Source organism: Corvus cornix, chromosome 1 (assembly GCF_000738735.6).
Source record: "Corvus cornix cornix isolate S_Up_H32 chromosome 1, ASM73873v5, whole genome shotgun sequence".
Classification (NCBI taxonomy): Eukaryota; Metazoa; Chordata; class Aves; order Passeriformes; family Corvidae; genus Corvus; species Corvus cornix.
The window spans coordinates 1,354,148-1,374,885 of NC_046332.1; the positions used below are offsets into that span (position 1 = coordinate 1,354,148).

The 20,738-nt window shown below is 43.6% G+C and overlaps 1 protein-coding gene across 4 annotated transcripts in view; it reads left to right on the plus strand.

Annotated features, from left to right (window-relative positions):
- Window positions 1-20,738, plus strand: part of FCHSD2 (FCH and double SH3 domains 2) — a 123,233-nt gene that overhangs the window by 2,140 nt on the left and 100,355 nt on the right. For all 4 annotated transcript variants that reach the window (XM_039556431.1, XM_039556435.1, XM_039556440.1 and 1 more), the window contains exon 2: window positions 283-380. In XM_039556431.1, coding sequence (XP_039412365.1) covers window positions 283-380 — 98 coding nt within the window. The remainder of the gene's footprint in view (window positions 1-282; window positions 381-20,738) is intronic.

Consider the following 20,738-nt stretch of genomic DNA (forward strand, 5'->3'; position numbering starts at 1 on the left):
TGTGCCATTAGTGCTGTCTGCCAGTTACCAAGTAGGTTCCCAAAGTATTGGAATTTTAGCTGTGCAGGGCCACCAGGCTCAAAGGAGAACCACACCAGTACTAAAAATGTAAAGCCGACCTTCTGAAGCCTTTTCCAGTTTGTTAGTTTCTTTTCTCATTGAAATGTGACATAAACTACAGGAAATATAAGTGGTCTGTGGCTTTGTTTGTTTTCTTGTTGAAATGTGACATAAATGACACAACGTGTAAGTGGTGCTTGGGTTTGTTTGGTTTTTTTGTAGGTGAAAGTTACACAAGTGCTGAAAAACATTCAGGTTGAGCAAATGACAAAACTTCAGGCCAAGCATCAGGCAGAATGTGATCTACTGGAAGACATCAGGTAAGGCTACAGAAAATGTTACCAAAATTCCTTTAAGGTCCAGTTTTTGGAAGAACATTTGAGTTACAAAATTCAGGAACTGACGATGGAATTTCCTCTTTGGATTTCCTGCTTTTAGGCTGTTAAAGTTTTGACACAGCTGGAAATTATAACTGGAGCTAACACAATGCAAACCATTTTTTCTTGTCTTCAATGGGGGAAATGTTAAAAGAAACTCACAAACAACATACAAAAAGCATTGGTCTTTTCAGCAATATTTCTTCATATAATATACTGAGACTTTGATTTACCAGTTTTAAAAGTCCGCTAAAATTACTGAAATATTTTAAAGCCACTGATGATTTATGTCTCACTAGAGATAGCTTTGAAAAGCACTTTCAAGCAGATTGCATTTTTTACCAGAAAGTTGCAAGAAGATATTTGCATTTATAATTTAAAACTCTGCACGGGTTCAAAACAATAGAGAAAATCCACACGACATCGCTTGGGAGGTTTCATTATTCATTTTACCTAATGTGATTTGCTTCTCTTGAAATTAAAGGTTTGCTTTTAACAAAATATGGTGGGAGTGGGTACCTGGCATTATATGGAGGATTAATCATTCCATTTCAGTATTCCATTTCAATATGCAGCAGTAAGTCCATTGTTGCCCTGCTCTTTCTGGCAGTGGATAGTCCACATGTTAATTATTTAAATGAGATTCCCTGCTTGATGTTTGTATATTAAATGCAAGTGTTTGGCTTTGACAGATGAAGTTCTGTTTGTCTCACTATCAGTGTCCTCCATAAATCAGAATGTCAAGGCCTGAACCTTTTCTCCCCCTTGTTTTTTGGGTGTTGAAACACTTTTTTGTATGGGAAAGATCACAGCATTCATTTCCTCAGATTAACATTATTCTGGGGAGTGTGTAACTCGCAAATGCTGGGTAATAAGTAACAGACTGATCCAAGGAATTCTCCCCCCTTAGATGGAAACTTATTTTTAGAGCATCTAGGCTGGGTACTGCTGCTCTAGCCCAGGTTTTGTTAGCACTTGCTATTTTTCAGGAGCTTATGCTCACTGCAGTCTGTATTCTGCTGAAAGATGTTATAAGCCTGTGGATACAAACCCAGGAAAACGTGAAAATGCCGGCTTAAAATGTTTTCCTTTAATGTAATTTAATTTCTGCAGTTAATTAATTTTCTGAATTTTAATGTTGGGGATTAGGAAGCCAAGTTAATACATTTAATTCACTCCCGTGGTCACTGAGTGTGTTCAGCACTCTGGTTGCAGAATTGCTGCGTGGATTTACAGATTAAACATTCTTTCAGTGTGGGATGATGAGATGGGGTATGACAGCTCCGTGGTGTCAGTGATTTGTTCAAGTATCAGATAAGAGAATCAGAGAGAACCAGGGAATTTGGGGTTAAAAGCATTTGCTGAACAAGCCCTGATCTCGGGGCGTGATGCAGAGGCCTTTGAATTGGGAAGGGGGAAAGCTTTGGGGGCTCCATGGTGTTGGTCAGGGTGTGATGCTCGTGCCTCAAGTTGGGTTATCAACCTCGCCCTAATATCCTGTGTAATTTATGGCTGGATTCAGGATATGCAGCCACTGTGGTTCCGGAGCGTTCCAGAAAGCTGGAACCACACACAGGATCTTTTTGTCTCTGGAAGGAAGGTTTATTTTTATAGTAAACACCCTGCTGTTATCCAAAAGTATGGAATTTTAGCAGAGTGCCATTTGTTTATCGAGACTCAGAAGACTTTGGGTCCTTTGGTAGCATTTTTGAAGCTTTTGGGCACTGCAGGAGCACAACTTTGTACTTGGAATTCCAGCAACTGACATGCTGCAATGGCAACAGGAAACACTGAATCAGGGCTTGCAAACCAGTGATTAAAAATGCGTGTTTGAAAAAGTTACTTTATTGTGAATAATTGCTTCATTTGTTGGCACATCAATGCAAGCATTCAAATCATATTTTTTGTATCACTTTGGTTGGGTTTCGTGTGTAACTAAAGAGAAGTGATAGGAGGAAAAGATCAGAAAGTTCTCCAGCAGAATACATCTATTGTCTGCTGTATTAGCAGATGATTTTTGGCAGTCTACCAGCCCATAAAGCATGCTTGCAGTTCCAGTAGCTTTGATATCTTTATGCAAAGCTGGGGATTCTTGGTTGGGGTTGAGGTATATGTGTGTAACTACCCTTTTTTTTGCATGGCTTTCGACGCTATGTAAAATTCTAGTATTTATTTAAAAAAAATACCAAATGTCCATTTCAGTGTAAACAAACTGTGTTGTGTTCCTCTGTGGCAGCTCAGTAGCACTAAAGCTGAAGTCTCTTTCAGTGACAGGACTCTAATAAAAAATGTGTTTGAAATGTGTTAGCAAATAGATTTAAAAATACATTTCTGTGTTTATAATCTCTGTTTGGCTCTTTGTGTTACATTTCTTCATGCTCAGTGACTGGGGAATTCGGGGAACAAGTGATTCAGGATGCTTTTAGGGTCTTTGGCTTACTTTTAGGCATGACATGTGTTTATCTTCTGTAGCTCACTAAAGCTATCTCATCCCTTCATGTGGGAGATGTGTGTTGGCATTACCATAAAAAAGATTGTCTCTCTGCCACCGGGATGGAGAAGGAGTTTTCTCCTGGACAGGTAAATGTAGGTTTTGTTGCTGTGATCCAGAAACCCTTCAACATTTGTGGCAAGGAGTCCTTCACTCTGTCCACCCTGGCTGCTGTTAGACAGTGAGTTATCTATTTTTTTTCTGGGCTATGAATGACTGAATTTATCAGAGGTGTTAGCAATATTAATGTATTTTATTTTGGCTTTAAGATTGACTTACTTGACTGATGGTAGTAACTAAGTCACAGCCAGGGTCTGCAAATGGTCTTGGTTTGCTGGGACACACATGGGGATGCTTTCCTTTTGTGTGTGTACAAGTGCCTGCAGAATTGTAAAGAAGTCTGTATGATCCACATGTTAATTCAACTTGGCATTTCTGTGAGGTATTTATATGCTGCAGACTTTATAAACTCCATTAAGTGATAGTTCCTTTACCTTAAACATTGGGTCCCGCTGTTCCAAAGGCTTGGGGTCTGCTTTTTCCAAAGCACTTGTGATGCCTTTTGAGGTTTTGCTGAGGTATCCTAAAATGTCCTTTTTAAAACTTCTTCACATTTGTGTTTTGCTGGAGAGAATGAAGTCGTGCTTATGTGTCTGTTTTAACTTCAGTCTGGATGAAGGACATAGGGCCAGGTCCACTGGCCCAACTAATTCTGCTGCAGCGCAGGGTGGGTGAGTTCTGTGGATTGGGGAACTCGCCCACCTGAAATCAAACCTTCCCTGGCTTTTCTCCCAGGTTATTTTGATAAATCCAGTCCCTGGTCCAGTGTGGCATGAGAGGGAGGAGGAGTGATGAGTACCTGAGGAAGGAGAGGGAAGGAAGCCAAAGCTACTCAACAGCAGCCCAGGTTCACATGGGTTTAAAGTCACTATGTAACCCCAGCCTGATGCCCTTGTAGAAGGAACAGCTGCTGCTTTGTGAGTTACAGCTCTGGAAAATTCACCTTATTTGAGTCTTAACTCGTTTTGGCTGTCTGGATGTGTTGGTCTACGTTGCTTCATCCTTTTAAGTCAGTTGAAATGAGATGTAAGGATTGCCTGATTGCTGGCTGAGACAGAGTAACAATACAGTCCTTTCATTTGTTGGATCCTGAATTTAGTTTTTTCAGGGTTTTTTCAGATTCACAGTTTAAAAGGAATTGCCAAAATGACAGGCTCACAATCTACTTGTGCTCCTGATGTGGATGCAAATCTATGTACAAATACTTTCTTCTGTTTCCTTCCCTCTTCTGTCCTTGTGGTTTCTGCCTCCTGACTTTTTTTTTGTTGATAAAGCTGCATTTCTCTGTGTCATTCGCCTTTCTCCTGCTGCTGCCTTGCCTTTGTGGGGTGTCCTTGTGGGTCCCTTCCAGCTCAGAACGTTCTGTGATTCTGTGGTTTTCTGTCTTCCACCCTCGCCTCTAAAGCTCTGCCTTCTGATGATTCCTTCTCCCTTCCAATTTGTCAATTTCTTCTTTTGTTTTTTTTCCTCCCAGGTGCTTCATCTCTTCCTTTATCCAATTCTGACGTTGTGAATTTTAATTAGTTCTCAATTTCTGAGATTCTCTCCTATTTAATGTTCAGCAGAGCAACTGAAGGTGTCTTAAGGCAAGTGGGGAGATCTTGGGGCTCTTCCTTACCAATCTGAGCCTTTCCCTGTCTTGGATGCTGTTGCTGGGCTGTCCCTTCTGCAGGTTAGATGTGTGTGAGGGAAGCAGTAATTCCAGGGCAGGATTTGTGTTCCTGTGCCCAGCATGAGGACAGAGAGCTCCTTCGATGCCTCAGCCTGTCATAACAAGCCAGAGCGAGCAGCAGAGATATTTAAAAAAAGAAAGTAAAAGTATGAATGAATTTACATCCGTAGCCAGCCAGTTCCTGCTCGTTTGAACATGTAATTTTCTGTGCTCAGATTATGCTCAGTGGAAGCTTTTGCTGTTGGATATACTTTGTACTCCCTGGTGGACTTTGTGCTCCTGGAATCTGGCTGGCTGTGTTGGCAGGTTCCTGGTAAGGTTTATGGCAGCTGGGGCTGAGTCTGGAGTAGAGATCAGCAGCAGTTCCAGTTTTAAATACAGCAAATCTATAAGATCCCTTAAAAGATGCAGTGTTAGGGAAGAGCCTCGTGGTGCTGTGGAAGGAGGAGCAGATGGAGAAAAAAGCTGTAAAATAACACGTATTTATATGTGTGTGTAGCCATATGTATTAGAATTCCCTAAGAGATTCTGAGTAATATTAAGAAATCTCTGCTTTTCCTGCCCCCAGGCACGGTGGTGGTAGTGAGGAGTTTACCTTTCTTCCTGCTCTTTCCAGTCTCCAGTTGCAGGGAATGCAATTTGTTTGGATATTCCTGAACCTGGGCTGCAGAGCATGTTTGCCTCTGGCTAGTGGGTGTCTGATAAAGCCCCTTTTTAAAAAATTCATCTGTCCACGAGGAGGTCCAGTTCTTTTTTCCCTTTATACTGCTGAGAAATGTGTCCTTCCTTTTTCCTTCAAGGTCGTTCCCTGCATTCAGCAGATGCAATTCTTGCCTCTGGTGTTTGGGGCTTTATTTAAGTAGGAGCAGAGTGATTTGCTGTGCTTACAGGTTCTGAAACCTGCAACCTGCCGAAGTGGGAAGCAGCAGAAGAATCAGAAAAATTCCCGAAAACAATATGCAAAATGTTATTTTTTTCTGTGTTTTGACTCACACTTGAGGCTTTCCTTTGTGTGACTGGAATATTTATTTCTTTAAAACTTTCCATTTTCTTATGAGCTGATGACATTTCTTTCCTCCTGGGCTGATCTTTCTCACCACTAGTGATTGTTTTGACTTTATTTTTGTACTTTCAATTTTTTTCCCAGGCTCTCTTAATTAGTTGAGGACACACAATTCATTGCTCTAACTCTAAATAGGCAGAAATTTCAGAATTTTTGAGAAAAGTTGGTGCAGTTACTTCTGAGGAATATGCCATATCAAGATACCACAGAATCTGTGGTCTGGGCACGTTACCTATGATTAGGCAGGGCTTTAATGAGATGCTCACATTCTTGATGGAATTAAAATCTGGTGATGTTTTGACTGGAACTGTTTGAGGGAAGCTTGGAATGTACTTCTAAAAAAGCGGTTGCCTACTGGGTGTGGAAATCCAAGTTCGGAGCAAAAAAAGAAGAGTTTTAGTATAAACGTGGCCACAGTGTAATGATTCAGGCCTGTCTTGGCATAGTGGAATTGAGAAATGGACCACATTCCTTCTCTTTTTTTTTTTTTATCCCTGACATACAAAAATTAATGGATCTCCTGTTTTAGTATTTCTGAATACTTTTCAACTGATGAAAGTTGAAGTTCTGCTTTTTTGTAGCAGAACTAATAGTGTACAAAACCCCCAACAAACCACTTCTCGCATCAGAATGAAAATTAATTTTTTTTTCCATTTTTTTTCTCTGAGGTTGCATTTGAATGAGCTTTTTCTTCTTAAAGCAATTCCAACACACGCTCTGGAAGTCTGATTTTTAAGGACTTTCAGGAGAACCTGGGCTTATTCTGCTAAGCTGTGGCTTTAGTGCAAGTTTGTCTTCCAAGACATAACAGGAGGATTTGGGTTCTAAGTACAACAGCTCCTTGCCAAAAGTTGCATTTTCACTTTTGACTCAATGCCCCCTTTTTAAGAACGAAGTCGTCAGTTTGCAGAAAGTCGTGTGGGTTGGATTTCTTTTTCTTCCTGAATTTTATCCGAGCATGGCTTTTCCTGGACCTAACTCATGTTTTTCACCACGATGTTACTTGGCAGAGCTCTGGGAAACCAGCAGCTGCCATGAAGTCCTGTAAAGTTGCCTTTGGTACAGATTTTTATGGGGACAATTGCAATATATATATTAAAATACATGGCACAGGGTATTTCTAAGGGAACAAAAAGCTCTTCCTTTGATCCACTTGTTCAAACGCAAGCTGCTTCTTGGGTTGTCTTTCTTCATCACATCACTTCTGTGATGAAGGCTTTCCTCACAGTTTTTAATCCCAGCTCTTGCTTGGAAACCCCTGTGTGTAAGGGGAATTGAAGACATGGGGACATCCCACAAAGGTCATGATAAGCTGTGTTGGAAAGAGGAAGTGCATTCTTCCCATTCCAGACACAATTAGTGTGGCCTGGCTTGATTTCCTATGGTGGTGTGTTGTCACAGAGTCATGGAATATCCTCATGGAATGGACCCATCAGGATCATCCAGTCCAACTCCTGGCCCTGCACAAGCACCCCAGAATCTCCCCATGTGTGAGAGTGTTGTCCAAAGGCTTCTTGAAGTCAGGCTTGGTGCTGTCACCATTCCCTGGGGAGCCTGTTCAGTGCCTGACCACCCTCTGGGGGAAGAATCTTTCCCCATATCCAGCCTCAGGCTTTTGTTCTGTGTAGTTCGGTGCCAGAAGGTTTATTTTCCAGGTTTTGCTGCCTTTGCCAGTCTCGCATCAGGAGACCTTGGAAACCTTGTGCCCTCTCAATGCTAGCATCCTGAAAAGTGAGGGGAATGGGATTATCAAATCACACACCATGTAAATATTCCTTGTAGGGGAGGCAGAGGTAAAAAGGGAGGTTGTGGGTTTGTTTTGTTGGGTTTTTGCCCAGAAAAGGGCCAATGTAACATGGTTATCTTGGCTGCAGAGAACTTGGTGTCCTGACTTTTCTTGTCATTCCCAGCTGGTCCTTGAGATCAACCTCTCCTGCTCCCAGTGAACTTTTAACCCAACTAATATCTTATCTTAACACGTGGTGATTTCGGTTTTCTGGTGAATGTGCATCTGACTTTTTATTTTTTGTCTTACTAAAATCAGTGACCTTGTTTAATCATCTTGATTGCTTTCTGCATATGAAAGCACACAGAAAAGGTGTTCTGCATTTATACTTATAAAAACTGGCTGTTGAAAAATGGCTAAAACCTTATCAAACCCAAGTTGCTCTGGTCAGATATTTGCAGTAAAATGAAACTGGTTTATAATGGCTCAGTGTGGTGCTTTTCTGACTGTTTTTTATAGTAGGTTTTAAAATTTTAATAACATTTTTCCAAAATGCATGGTAGGAATATGTTAAGTTGGGGGCTTGTTATTGGCTTTAAGCTTGTAAGTGTTGGGTTGTATTTATTTATGGAGTTAATGCAATATTTCCAAATTAAAACGTGAGGAAAGAGAGTTAAAGTATTGAATTAATGGTTGTAAGTTTTGGGTTGTGTTTATTTAGGAAGCAAATGGAATATTTCCAATTGAAACTTGAGGAAAGAGAGTAAAAAAAAATAATCTATTGAAATCTAGCTTTTTTTCCCTGTGTGCTACTGTGAGCATGGAGATTCCATTCTCAGACTTTTAAAATTATTCATAACCTTCGGAGACGTTCCTTCTAAGAGCCTTTGGAGTTATTTTAAGCGTTCCTTTCTTTGTGCCACTGTGAGAACAGTTTGGGCCAGTCCCCAGTGGCTCTGGGAAGGTTGTTCACACACTCCTCTCTCCTCTTGCGCCGGCTCCAGCAAACATCCTTTTAATGAGACAGACAAAACGCGCTGGTGTCTAATTTTATGAGAGGAGCTCAGCCATGCAGAAGACTTTCGAAGATTTATGGTGGTAAAGCCACTAAGTATAGTTATTTCTGGCCAGATGCAAGCCAGTGTTAGTGGGGAAAATGTTGGCACTTGTGGCCGTGTTTAAATACATACAGTCCTGAGCATAAATAAGGTTTTTTGGGGGGGGTTCTGCTGTGTTCTGTTTGCATTTTTGAAGGAGAAAAAAAAAGGGAGGAGGCAAGAAACTGAACAAGCCACAATTTTTCTTGAGGGTATGATACTCTGAGATGAGCTCAGATCAGAAGTGCTTTTAAAGATCTTTGAATATAAGAATGAATCATAGATGTGTAGAATGTTTTTGGGTGGGAGGAGGATGTTAAAACTCATCCAGTGCCACCCCTGCCATGGGCAGGGACACCTTCCACCATCCCAGGCTGCTCCAAGCCCTGTCCAGCCTGGCCTGGGACACTTCCAGGCATCCAGGGGCAGCCACAGCTTCTCTGGGCACCCTGTGCCAGCGCCTCCCCACCCTCACAGGGAGGAATTTCTTCCCAATATTCCATCCAGCCCTGCCCTCTGGATGGCCCCGTTCTTCCGTTGTGTCAACTGCACTGCTCAGCTTGGCGTCCTCTGCAAACTGGAAATCTCAGAAATCACTTAACTGTATAAAAGGTGGAATTACTTTGCTTTTATTTCAGGGTTTGAGTGTGACAGAGATGGGGGTCTGAAGTTCTTGAAAAATGAAGTAAAATTGACTCCTATTTTTCAGCAGGGAGTAAAGTAGTTGTAATCTCTTGACATAATTGAGAATTTCTGTCTTGAGACATTGCCATTTGTTAGGCTGCTGAAATTCTGTTCATGTTTGACCTGAAAATCGTTGTCTTTCCATCCTAAAGCCAGGCAGAGGCAGAAAAGACAGGCTAGATTGCCTTGTGAATTAAAAGGAATATTCAGAAGAGCAATAATAGGCAGTGTTACGGTGTCTTGATTTCTAGCGGCTGCTTTTCATAGTCCTGACATGTTCCCAGCCTGTCTTTAGCCTGTCTTATCTCTAAATATGCTTTGCTCATTTTCAGCTGTGTTGCCAGTGGTGAGAAAGGGCGTAGATGGCAGTGGCTTCCCATGTTATTTTAATGTGCTTGTTGTTTATGAAGTTTTCTTTCATGTTAATTGATTTTGTGTGATTGTTTCTAATTATCTCTCTGTGATCTGAGCTGGCTGAGTAAGAGGACAAGTAAATATCACTGCCTAGTAACACCTAATTAAGAAAGAGGTCCTGCTTTTGAATTTCCTCTTTGTCTTCTTATTCTTCCCCTGTTCTCAGCTCTGTTCAGCCAAAGATGAGGAGGGACAGGAGCACTTCACTTACCGGGAAAGGCTGAGGGAACCGGGCTGTTCAGCCTCACGAACAGACAGCTGAGAGAGGATCTTACCAATGCATACAAATATTTTAAGGCCAGGTGCCAAGAGGACGGGGACAGACTCTTTCCAGTGACAGGACAAGGGGCAATGGGCACAAACTGGAGTGCAGGAAGTTCCACCTGAATATGAGGAAAAAAACTACTGTGAGGTGACAGAGCCCCTGGAGGAGGCTGCTCAGAGAGGTTCTGCAATCTCCTTCCCTGGGCTTATTCAAAACTGCTCTGGGTGAACCTCCTTTGGCAGGGGGCTTGGACTGGGGGGTCTCCAGAGGTCACTTCCAGCCCCAACCATTCCATGGTTGTATGATTTGGTGAGATTAAGAGAGGACCATCACAAGGGTGGGGGTTTTTGGACGAGTCACAGCAAAGCCCAAACCTTTGGATTTCCATAAATTTATTGAACCAGCTCCTCTGGCATTGGTTTAAGGTGATAAACTTAAGATATTTCCCTGTACCAACAATACCAGGATGCTCTTTAAAAGTAGATTTGGCTCCAGGGCACACCTCAAAAGACTGTCTAGTCCAACCCTACGAGGCAAAAGGAGCCTGGATGAAGTTACCTCACATCTGTATCTTGAAAACCTCCACAATGGGGACTCTACCCATCTCTGGGGAGCTTGTTCCAGGGACTGATGCTCTCTTTCTGAAATGTGGGAATTTGGGAGCAAAAAACTCAAGGCTCATTATTTGATTTCCTCTGGATCTTTGAGCAATCTCATCTTTTCTTTCCAGTGAAAAAAACATCAGTTCTCTGTGTAGCAAACATTAGAACTTTTGGGGTACTTGTATGACTAGTATTTTTGGGATTGTTAGTGGGTGTTGCAACTATTCCTTGTATCCCACGTTTCCCACCCAGTAGTAGAAAAGAGGTGAGAGAAAAGTAATTTCTGCAGTTGCAGTAAAACTGGTTTGTACCTCCTTCTTAGCTCTTTTCTGTGTGTTTCAAATCAAAGCAAAAAGCTCAGAACTGTAACAGTGTGGGAGGTGTTGAGTCTCTCGAATCACTATAAATAGTGGCAGACTTGGGAGGACTTGGGAAGGCTTGGGAAGTGCACTAGTTCTCTTTGGGAATCTCATTTTCTTTTCCCTGTGATGTACGGGCTTTCAGGGGAGCATCTACCTGAAACCGCCTGATTTGGCTGAATGTATGCTTGAATGATGTGCATTATGTTCACATAGGTTAAAAAAATGCAAACACCCTTTTTCTAGACATTTTTCATCCGTATTTGTATTAAATGATGTGAAAGCAGATTGTAGTTAATTGCTATGAGCTAATCAGCTGCGTAGAAAACAAAGAACGCCTGATACTCTAGTTTTCCTAAGCATTTGAAGCTTAGGCTTTTCTGCTGAGGAGGTGAACAAAATCTTTGTGATTACAAGAGTTTTTCATTTGGAAATCTGCAGAATTGTGATTGTAGTATCCAAAGAGTGGTTGAAGTTGGTGTTGCCTGTTGTTGACGAACAGTGACTGGACTTGATCCCTGACGCCAGAGGAACTGAATCCTCTATTTGTCTGTTGGGCATTTGGTGCTCAAGACATAGTTTTCAAAACCTGCATCAAGACTTGGATCATCCTCTAACGTGTCACTGGTAAAAATGTCCTTTAATTCTTTCTCCTGCACGTGCTTCCTGTGTGCTGCCTCCTCTTTCAGTAAGAGGCTGCTCTCTTCCTTTCCATCTTAACGAGGAGCAGCGCAAGGAGGAGTGAAGGTATGTTTCTCTTCCCTGAAATCGAGCGTGGCCGTGTTATTATTCACAATTTCCTGGGGAGACTTGGCCTTGTGACTTGTGCGTCCTGCAGCCAAGGTTGCTGTTCCGCGGGGCTCTGCTGTGCCGCAGGAATGCAGCCGTCACGGCGCTCTTTGTTCCCGAGTTTGGGGTGGTGTTTGAAACACCCCGGGCCTGCGTTATGAAGTGCCTCGAGCTTTGATCTGCCCTGAGAAGTTCGTTTGAGTTGGTGGGGGTGCTTTGATGTTCTCTGCTCGCTGGCTGCCAAGTCCTTCTGGTGGAGGTGCAATGCAGAGCTGTTGTCCAGTTAAGAACCAAGATCTCATCTCTCCACACATCCAAACACTTCTTTGCTTTCAGAGAGCAAATGGATCTTTCTGCTGGAGGAGTTTATCCGTTGTAGTTTTGATTTGTTTTTGTTCTAAATTTAGCAGGTTAGCTCAATACTGTGATAGAGGAGGGCTGGGCCCTTTTGTTGACACAGCTCGCTGGATGTTTGAAATGCCTTTTGCCTTCTCTGCACCCAGCTGTGCTGCTGAACTGGCAGCCCAGAGGCAGCCGACAGGAAAGGCTGGGAGAATTGGGATTGTTCAGCCTGGAAAAGAGAAGCTTCGGGGTGACCTAATTGCCCCTTCCAGGACTTGAAAGGAGCCCATAAGAAAGATGGAGAAGGACTTGGGACAATGGCATGGAGTGCCAGGACAAGGGGAATGACGTCAAACTGCTAAAGAGCAGCGATAGTTGGGTTTTGGTGGGTGAGTTCTTCCCCGTGAGGGTGGTGAGGCCCTGGCACAGGCTGCCCAGAAAAGCTGTGGATGCCCCTGGATCCCTGGCAGTGCCCAAGGCCAGGTTGGACAGGGCTTGGAGCAGCCTGGGATAGTGGAAGGTGTCGTTGCCCATGGCAGGGAGTAGAACTCATGATCTTTCAGGTCCCTTCCAACTCAAACCATTCTGTGATGAACTTGTATTAACAGCCCTGTTCTGGTTTTGCTGGAGCTCAGGAAAAATGGTTGTAACTGCATTATACTCCTATATGTGTTTGGAGCAGCCAGTGCTGCTGCAAATAGTAAGCAAGATCAACATTCTTGTCAGTGACAAGAAGACTGGATGACTTGACCCCTTTGAGATATCTTTTCCATATATTATTTTGGTTGGAAATAGACTAAGTTTCTCCTTTTGGGAAAAACTTTATAAGGAATACTCATATTAAAGGAACAACTGGACTTAGCACTTGGCAGTGCCAAGGTGGTGATCAGCCAAAACCTGGACTCGATGATCTCAGAGGTCTTTCCAACCTAAGGGATTCTGTGATTCTGACACATATCTACAGATAAGATTTTAGAAGTTGGGCGACATGTTTTCAGTGAGCTGTTACATTTTACTGACTTAAAAAATAACAGTACATCTACTGTACTCTTCTAAAACAGGGTGATTGTGCTTTGAGGAAAAAACCCATTATAGCAATTATTATTATTACCTGTAGAATCCATTAAAATACAGAATTTGACTTACGTCAGTGTTAGTGACAATGAAACCTTGTGAAGGGCATCATGTAAAATTGAAGTGCTTATATTAAGATTGTAGGCAAAGAAAGGAGAGAAAAGTCTTTGTAATAAACCTGGGTGGCACTGTCAAGATTCCTAAGATGTGACAGATGAGTAAACTAAGAACTCCAAGGTGGTTGTTGCCTGCTAAAAAGCCTTTTGCAGATCCAGGGTGGAATAAGAAGCATGAATGATGAAATGTGTCTTGGCTTCTTGCTGTTAAGCAAATGGGGATCAAAGAAACTCCTCATATTCCTGTTTTCTAGAAGCTCCTGGTAGACAGTCTGAATTATAATATCCTAGGCTGTTTTTTTTTCTGAAAGGGAAATGCCTTGGATATGATGAATGGGGTTTGGGGAAGCTATCGAAAAGTACCCTTGTATTTGTCTAAACTGTATCTCTCCCTAATGTTTGCTTAGTTTCCCATTTTAAAACAAAAACTCATTAGTGATCATTTTAAATAGACTTCAGCTCTGAAATCAATCCTTGATTTGTTGTGAATGTTAATGCTATAAAGAGGGCACGCTTTTATTTTGAAAAGGGTAAATGAAATGCTCACATTCACCAGCAGCTTTCCGGCGGTTCTTTTTTGCTTTCTTTTTTGCTTTCTTTTTTTATTCTACTGAAGGAAAAACTATTGTTTTAGCATTGTTTTGTGTCTGGATGTCATGTTCCTCTGATCACACGCTGGACTGCTAATACTTCTCTGAGACAAATTGCTGAAAACATTGGCTACATTTGAGGTTGCAAGAATTCTCTATATATAGTGACAGAATTGATTTTTTTGGCTCTGTTGCTAGTGGCAACTCATCCTAATCCCAAACTGTACAGTAATGTGATTTATGGGGAGTACATTGCTCGCTAGTGAATGTTGTCTGGAATTTTTTTCTCTGTGCTTTGCTACAGGGGCACTGTTCAGGCACGAGGTAAAGCTATTTCATGGTTTATCATAGGTGGTGTGGATTAGAATATTGAAAATAATGAATAAAATCATAGCTTGGAAGTGGATTTGGAAGAAAACTGCTTTGTTGTTCTTGATAAAGGAGAAATTTCTCATTAATTGGGAGCTTGTGCTGATGAAAATCACAACTACCTCCTGTTTAAGGCCCGATTTGCTTGTGGGTACTTTCACACCAAGAATTTTGCACGTGGTAATATTTTTTGTTTAAATCAAATAAATTTTACTGAGCATTAAAAATCTTCTGTTGGAAACGCTGCCAAGATATGTTCTAATATGTTCTGTATATTGTAAAGAGCACTGAGAATTGTTGTAAAGAGCACTCAGAATTGTACCCCTGGCCTGTGCCAGTTGTGATTGACCTCTAAACGTCCTGCTCAAAATTGTGACTTCGTAACACGTTGTGTGGGGAAGTTTCAGGTTTGAAGTGCATCAGTCAAACTACTGTGAGTAAGCAATGCACTCTTGAAAATCCAACTGGGCTTTTTAGGAAGGGACATTTTTGTAACGGCAGGAAATAATTCGTGGTTGGTCATGATGATCTTCAAGGTCTTTTCCCACCTGAACGATTCTGTGTGTGAGAACTTGTGAAGTCAGGAAGTTCAAAGTTAGACTGTCTGGCGTTTGTTTTTCGAAGCAGGAGCTCATTTATCTGCTCTCAGTGGGCATGGCAGGCAGGGTTTTTACTCCTTTGAGTTGAGTGGGGTTAGAAGAACAGTAGTGCCTGCAGTTGCTTGAGGGGATGGCAGGAGGATGATCCAGGTAATGAAAATTGTGTGTGAAAACTGGAGTAAAAACAGTTGTAGGTGAGTGCTGGCAGGACAAGCAGGAGACTGCTTTTGTCACGAAGATATTATGCACAACTTTGATTCCTTGATTATATAGTTTGCTATATCCTGATATATTGAAATATTGGTTGAAATATTTTCAGCTTCAGTACCTCTGTTTACATTCGGGAGAATTTTCCTTCCATGTACTTCTATCTTAGTTGAGGATAAGTGGAGATTTAAAGAGTAAACATTCCAAAGGACAAATGGTCGCAAAGCTGTCGGAGCTGATTAGTTTTAGGTGTGAGATGAACAGGCTTCTAAGTGCAGGGCAGAGATGCAGAATCCAGTGCAGATGTGAGTTACTGTAAATCCTCTGTGGAGCAGAAAGACGGAGCAGGGCTCCTCAGGGTGGTAAAGTGTTCTGTAGTAGCTGAATCAACAAGGGATTACTGTGTGCTTGGCTATTGTAGTTCCTGTTTGCTCGGGGAAAAGCTGTTAGAAAATGGTGAGATGCGGTGTAGAAAGGAATTTGTAGAGGAGAGAAGAGCTCTGCTGTGCTGCAGGATGTTTGAACTGCCAGTTACTCCCTTCTGCAGGAATTTCTGAAGCTCTACTTGGAAGAGCTATTTTAAGACTAAAGAGGCGACAGTACAGAGTATGTATATTAAAGTCAAGTTTAAAAAAAGGCCACTTTTTTTTTCTTTTTGCTCGCCAGAGAGCTGGAGCAGTGCACTGAGGTAAGCAGAAAGTGAGGGCTGGCTTGCCAGCGAGCTGCAGGAAGGAGAGCTGAATTCCTTGACTCAGCAAGCAAAGAGTTTCCTGATGTTACAAATATTTGTGCTTCACAAGTTGTAAAGATGCCCTTCACACGTCTGCTGAGATCAGGCAGACCTCAAGTGGATCCATAAGCAGGAAATGTCACTGGCTTCTCGTGCTGGGTCAGAGAATTTCTTTGTGGGCAAAAATTTAGGCTGTGGGTGACCTCGCCATGGTGGTTTTGAGTTTGTTCTGCTGCCTCGTGTGCTTTCACAGCTGGCGGGACCTTGGCCTGCCCAGCAACGTTCTTGTTAAAAATCTTGGCCTGGAAGCCACATTCGCACTGTGTTGGGATGTTTGTGGTGTGAGAACTCCAAGTTGTCCATACTTGCCGTGGGAGGGGAGGCTGGTGTTCGGACTGGTGGTGGCTTGGGCTTCTGTGACCACAAGTTGCCTTCAGGACCTGGAGACGTGCCGTCATGAGAGCAGAATTCAGCTCCTTCACGCAGCTGGTGGGCAGAGTCTCCTGGGAAGCAGCCAGGATGGATGGGTTCAGCTTAGTTTTCCTAAGGAGGACTTGCAGAAAGCTAAGGAGCAGCACATCCCGTTGTGTGGGAAGGCCAGGAATTTCAGCAGAAGCCCCTTGTGGCTGAGCAGGGCCAGCATGCGAGGTCGGTGGGCAGCAAGGGAGGGGTATGAAAGCTTTGCTTGGCCGCTCAAGGACGGTATCAGTGACACCTCCAGCTGGGCAGGGACATGAGGAGTAGAAGGAGGGATGCTCTGGGAATGGGAGCAGCAAGACATTGTCTGAGGCAGCCTAGTGATGGGCTCTGGGGAAGGGACTGCAGTACGCAGCAGTTTTATTTCCTCCCCCTCAACCTTTGCAGGGGAAGTCTTTCCCTTTCCTGATGTCTAGGAAATCCTTAACATGTAATTTGAAGAGAAGAGTCAAGGTAATGCTCTGATGTTGATGAACATATTTCTGAAAGACCTGGGGGAAGAATTCCACGTGTGTATCTCTGTACTAAAGGGCGTGGATGTGATGTCATGTGGGAGGTAGCACGTTTAGCTGGAGACCAGGCAAATAAAGCCAGCCCAAAATCCAGGCAGCAAAACTGTGTTTGAACAGTGCTGTTAAATGCCCAACACAGTACAGTAACTTCTTGTGGGGTTTATTTAACAGGTGGTGCAAAGTCCTGAGCAGGAAAGGCAATAGTGGCAGTGCTGATATTATTCAAATCTGACATGGAACTTTTGCTCCTTGATAAAAATGCTGCTGAAGTGCCTATTTATAGGCAATAACATAAACCTGGCAGGTGAGAGTGTGCATATAAGAGTCATCTTTCTAGGAAGGGATCTGTTTCATTCAGATGTTCTAAAACCATTGAACAAAAGGGAGTTTGTTTTTTTAAAACCAAACATAAAGGCTGGGATTTGCTGTAATGTGACCTCTGGTGATTTTTTCCTTGGAGTGGCTGAAGAGGAACCTAAAGTATTCTGTGTGAGTGGAGACTCTGGTCTTAAATGAAATGGAAGCGACTTTCACCTTGCTTACAACTTTTTAATTTCTTCAGTTGCCTTTTTGCAAGAGCAAGGGCATGAGATCAAGTCTTAGAGTCAGCACTGGCTTTACTGAAATTTGGGGATGTTTAAATAGAATCCAGTTGGCCAGATTGGAGGCACCTGGATTCTCTGGTGAGGCGTCAGGTGGTCTGACAGTACAGCAAGCTGTAATAAAGGACTTAATTCTTTTACAGTGTGTAATTAAGATGGAACTTCATTTGCCACATTTTGTCTGAGGTGAAATTTTTGATGTATAAATAAAAAATATCATTAGTGGTGTTCAGTGATGAATGTTGGAGGAGTTTTGCTGGGAAAAGGGAAAGTCAGTCTCCAAAACTCTCTGAATTTGAAGTCTTGGGTGCTTTGTGACAAGGTGGACAAGGGGAATGGAAAAAGAGAGTAGGTTTAGATTAGATATTAGGAGGAAGGATATTAGGAGGAAGTTCTTCCCTGTGAGGGTGGGGAGGCCCTGGCACAGGGTGCCCAGAGCAGTTGTGGCTGCCCCTGGATGCCTGGAAGTATCCACAGCCAGGCTGGAGGGGGCTTGGAGCAGCCTGGGATAGTGGAAGGTGTCCCTGCCCTTGGCGAGGGGTGGAATGGTATGTTCTTTAAGGTCTCCTGACCATAACCATTCTGGGATTCTGTGAAGTATGTTCCAAATTTTAAAAACCTGGTTGTTGCACTGCCATGGTTTCTGCAGCCTGTGTACAAATAACTTCAGAAATCAGTGGTGTTCTGAAAAATAATTTACCCTTCAGACACTCAGTTTTATGCAAATCTTCTAAAACATTTCAGTACTGGTAATTCCATTTAGTAAAGAGTAAAACCACGAAGAGGAGCTTATTACATGCAGCATTTGAGAGTCTTGTCGTGATGATTAATTTCTGTAGATTAATTATTGCTCCAGGTATGTTGTTTTTGTCTCTGCTGGACACGGGGAGGGAATATTAATGCAGTGTGTCCCTGCACGCATGGGTGTTCCTGGAGTCCCGCATTAGCCATGCAGCTGCTGCTGTGTTAACTTATCTCAGCATTTATTGCCAGCCCCTGCCCTGAATGGAGCCACGGGGATGATTTATGTTGGCTGGAGTATTTGGGATTCAGTTGTGCCTTTGTTAGTGACGCACCTGTCATTAAATTAAAAACCAGGTAACAGCAGTTGTTTGGTTGTACGATATTGATTCATTATGGTGCATTTTTCATGTTGCTGGAGAGAAGTGGGAGGAGGCATCCAGATAAAAGTACTGAATTAAACCAAACAAGGACATTAGCATTCCTTGAGAAAACCTGTTTGCCTTCAAGGGGGGGCAAAACGCTGTGGCCCATTCCCTCCTCCCAAATATTTCAGGGTTGCTCCCCTTTGGATTTTGTAAGTGGGAGCTGGCATTCCAAAGGGTGTTTTAATTCAGTGTTGTAGTCTGGGGAAGGGGCTGAAGCCCCAGGAGCAGCTGAGGGAGCTGGGAAAGGGGCTCAGCCTGGAGAAAAGGAGGCTCAGGGGGGACCTTGTGGCTCTGCACAAGTCCCTGACAGGAGGGGGCAGCCGGGGGGGGTCGGGCTCTGCTCCCAGGGAACAGGGACAGGAGGAGAGGGAACGGCCTCAGGCTGGGCCAGGGGAGGCTCAGGTTGGACAGCAGCAGGAATTTCTTCATGGAAATGATTGTCGAGCTTTGTCAGGGATTGCCGAGGGAGGTGGTGGAATCTCCACCCTGGAGGTGTCTAGGGAAGGACTGGACGTGGCAGTCAGTGCTCTGGGCTGGGGACAAGGTGGGCATTGGGCACAGCTTGGACTCAATGATTCCAGAGGTCTTTCCCACATTAATGATTCTGTGACTTGGCAAGACAAATGCCATCATTTTGTACATCCCTTCTTCTTCCCCCAGCTTTTATTGCTGAGCACAGTGTGGTGTGGTCTGGGGTCCCTTGGGGTCAGCTGTCCTGACTGGGTCCCGTCCCAATTTCTTGCACACTCACAGCCTATCACTAATGGGAACAGTTTGCCCAGAGAAGCTGTGGCTGCCCCATCCCTGGAAGTGTCCAAGGCCGGGCTGGATGGGGCTTGGAGCAACCTGGGCTAGTGGAAGGTGTCCCTGCCCATGGCAGGGGTAGAATGAGATGATTGTTAAGGTCTCTCCCAACCCAAACCATTCTGTGGTGTGAGGAGCAGAAAAGGCTTTGAGCTGTGTAAGCACTGCTCAGCAATAGTGGGAACATCCCTGAGTTATCTGTGCGTGCAACTTTGTGTTCTCAGCACAAATCCCAGGCACAGCCCTGTCCGAGCTACTGTGCAGAAAATTAACTCCATCCCAGCCAAGCCCAGCACTGGGAGCTGTGACCTGCAATTGGAACTGGAAATGCAGGTGCAGCTGCAGAACTTGGAGCTTACTGGGACTCCAGCAGTGGAGTGGGATAGTTGCCTGTCACCTTGGAAAGGTCATGGCAGTCAGGAGAGCTTCCTGATGACTGCAGAAAGGCAAACCCTGCACCCTTTTTCAAAGACCGCTGCAAGGAGGATCTGGGGAACAGCAGCTGCTCATCTTTACCTTAATTCCTGAGAAAATTACAGAGCAAGACCTCCTAGAAACCATTTTCCAGGCTTTTCCATTCCTTGAAGGGTCCCAAAGGATTTGGAGCAGCCAGCGTGGACTCCCAAGGGCAAACAGTGCTTGATTGCCTTTTGGGAAAGCTGGCAGTGCATGTGTTGTACGTGGTGGCTTCAGTGAGACCTTTGACACAGACCTCCAGCACCTTTGTAGCGATGCTGGGGACACGTGGACTGATAGCTGGGTGGAGGATTGGCTGAGCTTCCCAAATCTAAGTGGTGGGGAGCAGTGCCAAGTGCAGCTGGCAGCTGGGAATCCCTCAGAGGTCGATGGGTCAATGCTGGTCCATGACTTCGGTCACAACCTGGATGGTGGGATGGGGCTCTTAGCAAATTGAAAGAGACAGATTGGGGGAGAACATTGATAGGCTGGAGGCAGGGCTGTGCCTTGGGCTGTGGGTGACAGGGGCTGGCAGGAACCTCAGGAAGGTCAGCAAAGGCAAATGCCAAGTCCAGGGGCACTCCAGCCTTGAGCAGCAGGCTGGGCTGGGACTCCAGGTTGGAATTCCAGTGCCATCCTGGACACAAATACTTCACTGCATGTCTTCACTGTTAAAGAGATTGGTCAGGAGTGATTTGTGGACAGTAATTCCTAAATGCCATCTTTATCCTGCCAGCATTAATGCAATACACTTATTTATTCCCTTTGCCCCACTAAAAATCATTAAAATCATTTAAACTCTCTGATGGTTTAAGAAGAGGATGAGAAAGAATAAATACAAAGAAATTCAAAAATATTTGGGGTTGATTTGAGCTGGTGGCATGGTTTTTGTCACTGGGACAAAAAGGATGAACAAATCCATAATACTGGCTTTGGAGCTTTCTGGGGTTGCTCCCCTTTTTCTTTTCTTTTTTATAATGAGAGCTGTCTGTTTTCATGTTTTTAATGGAAAATTTTGGGATGAGTGTATAC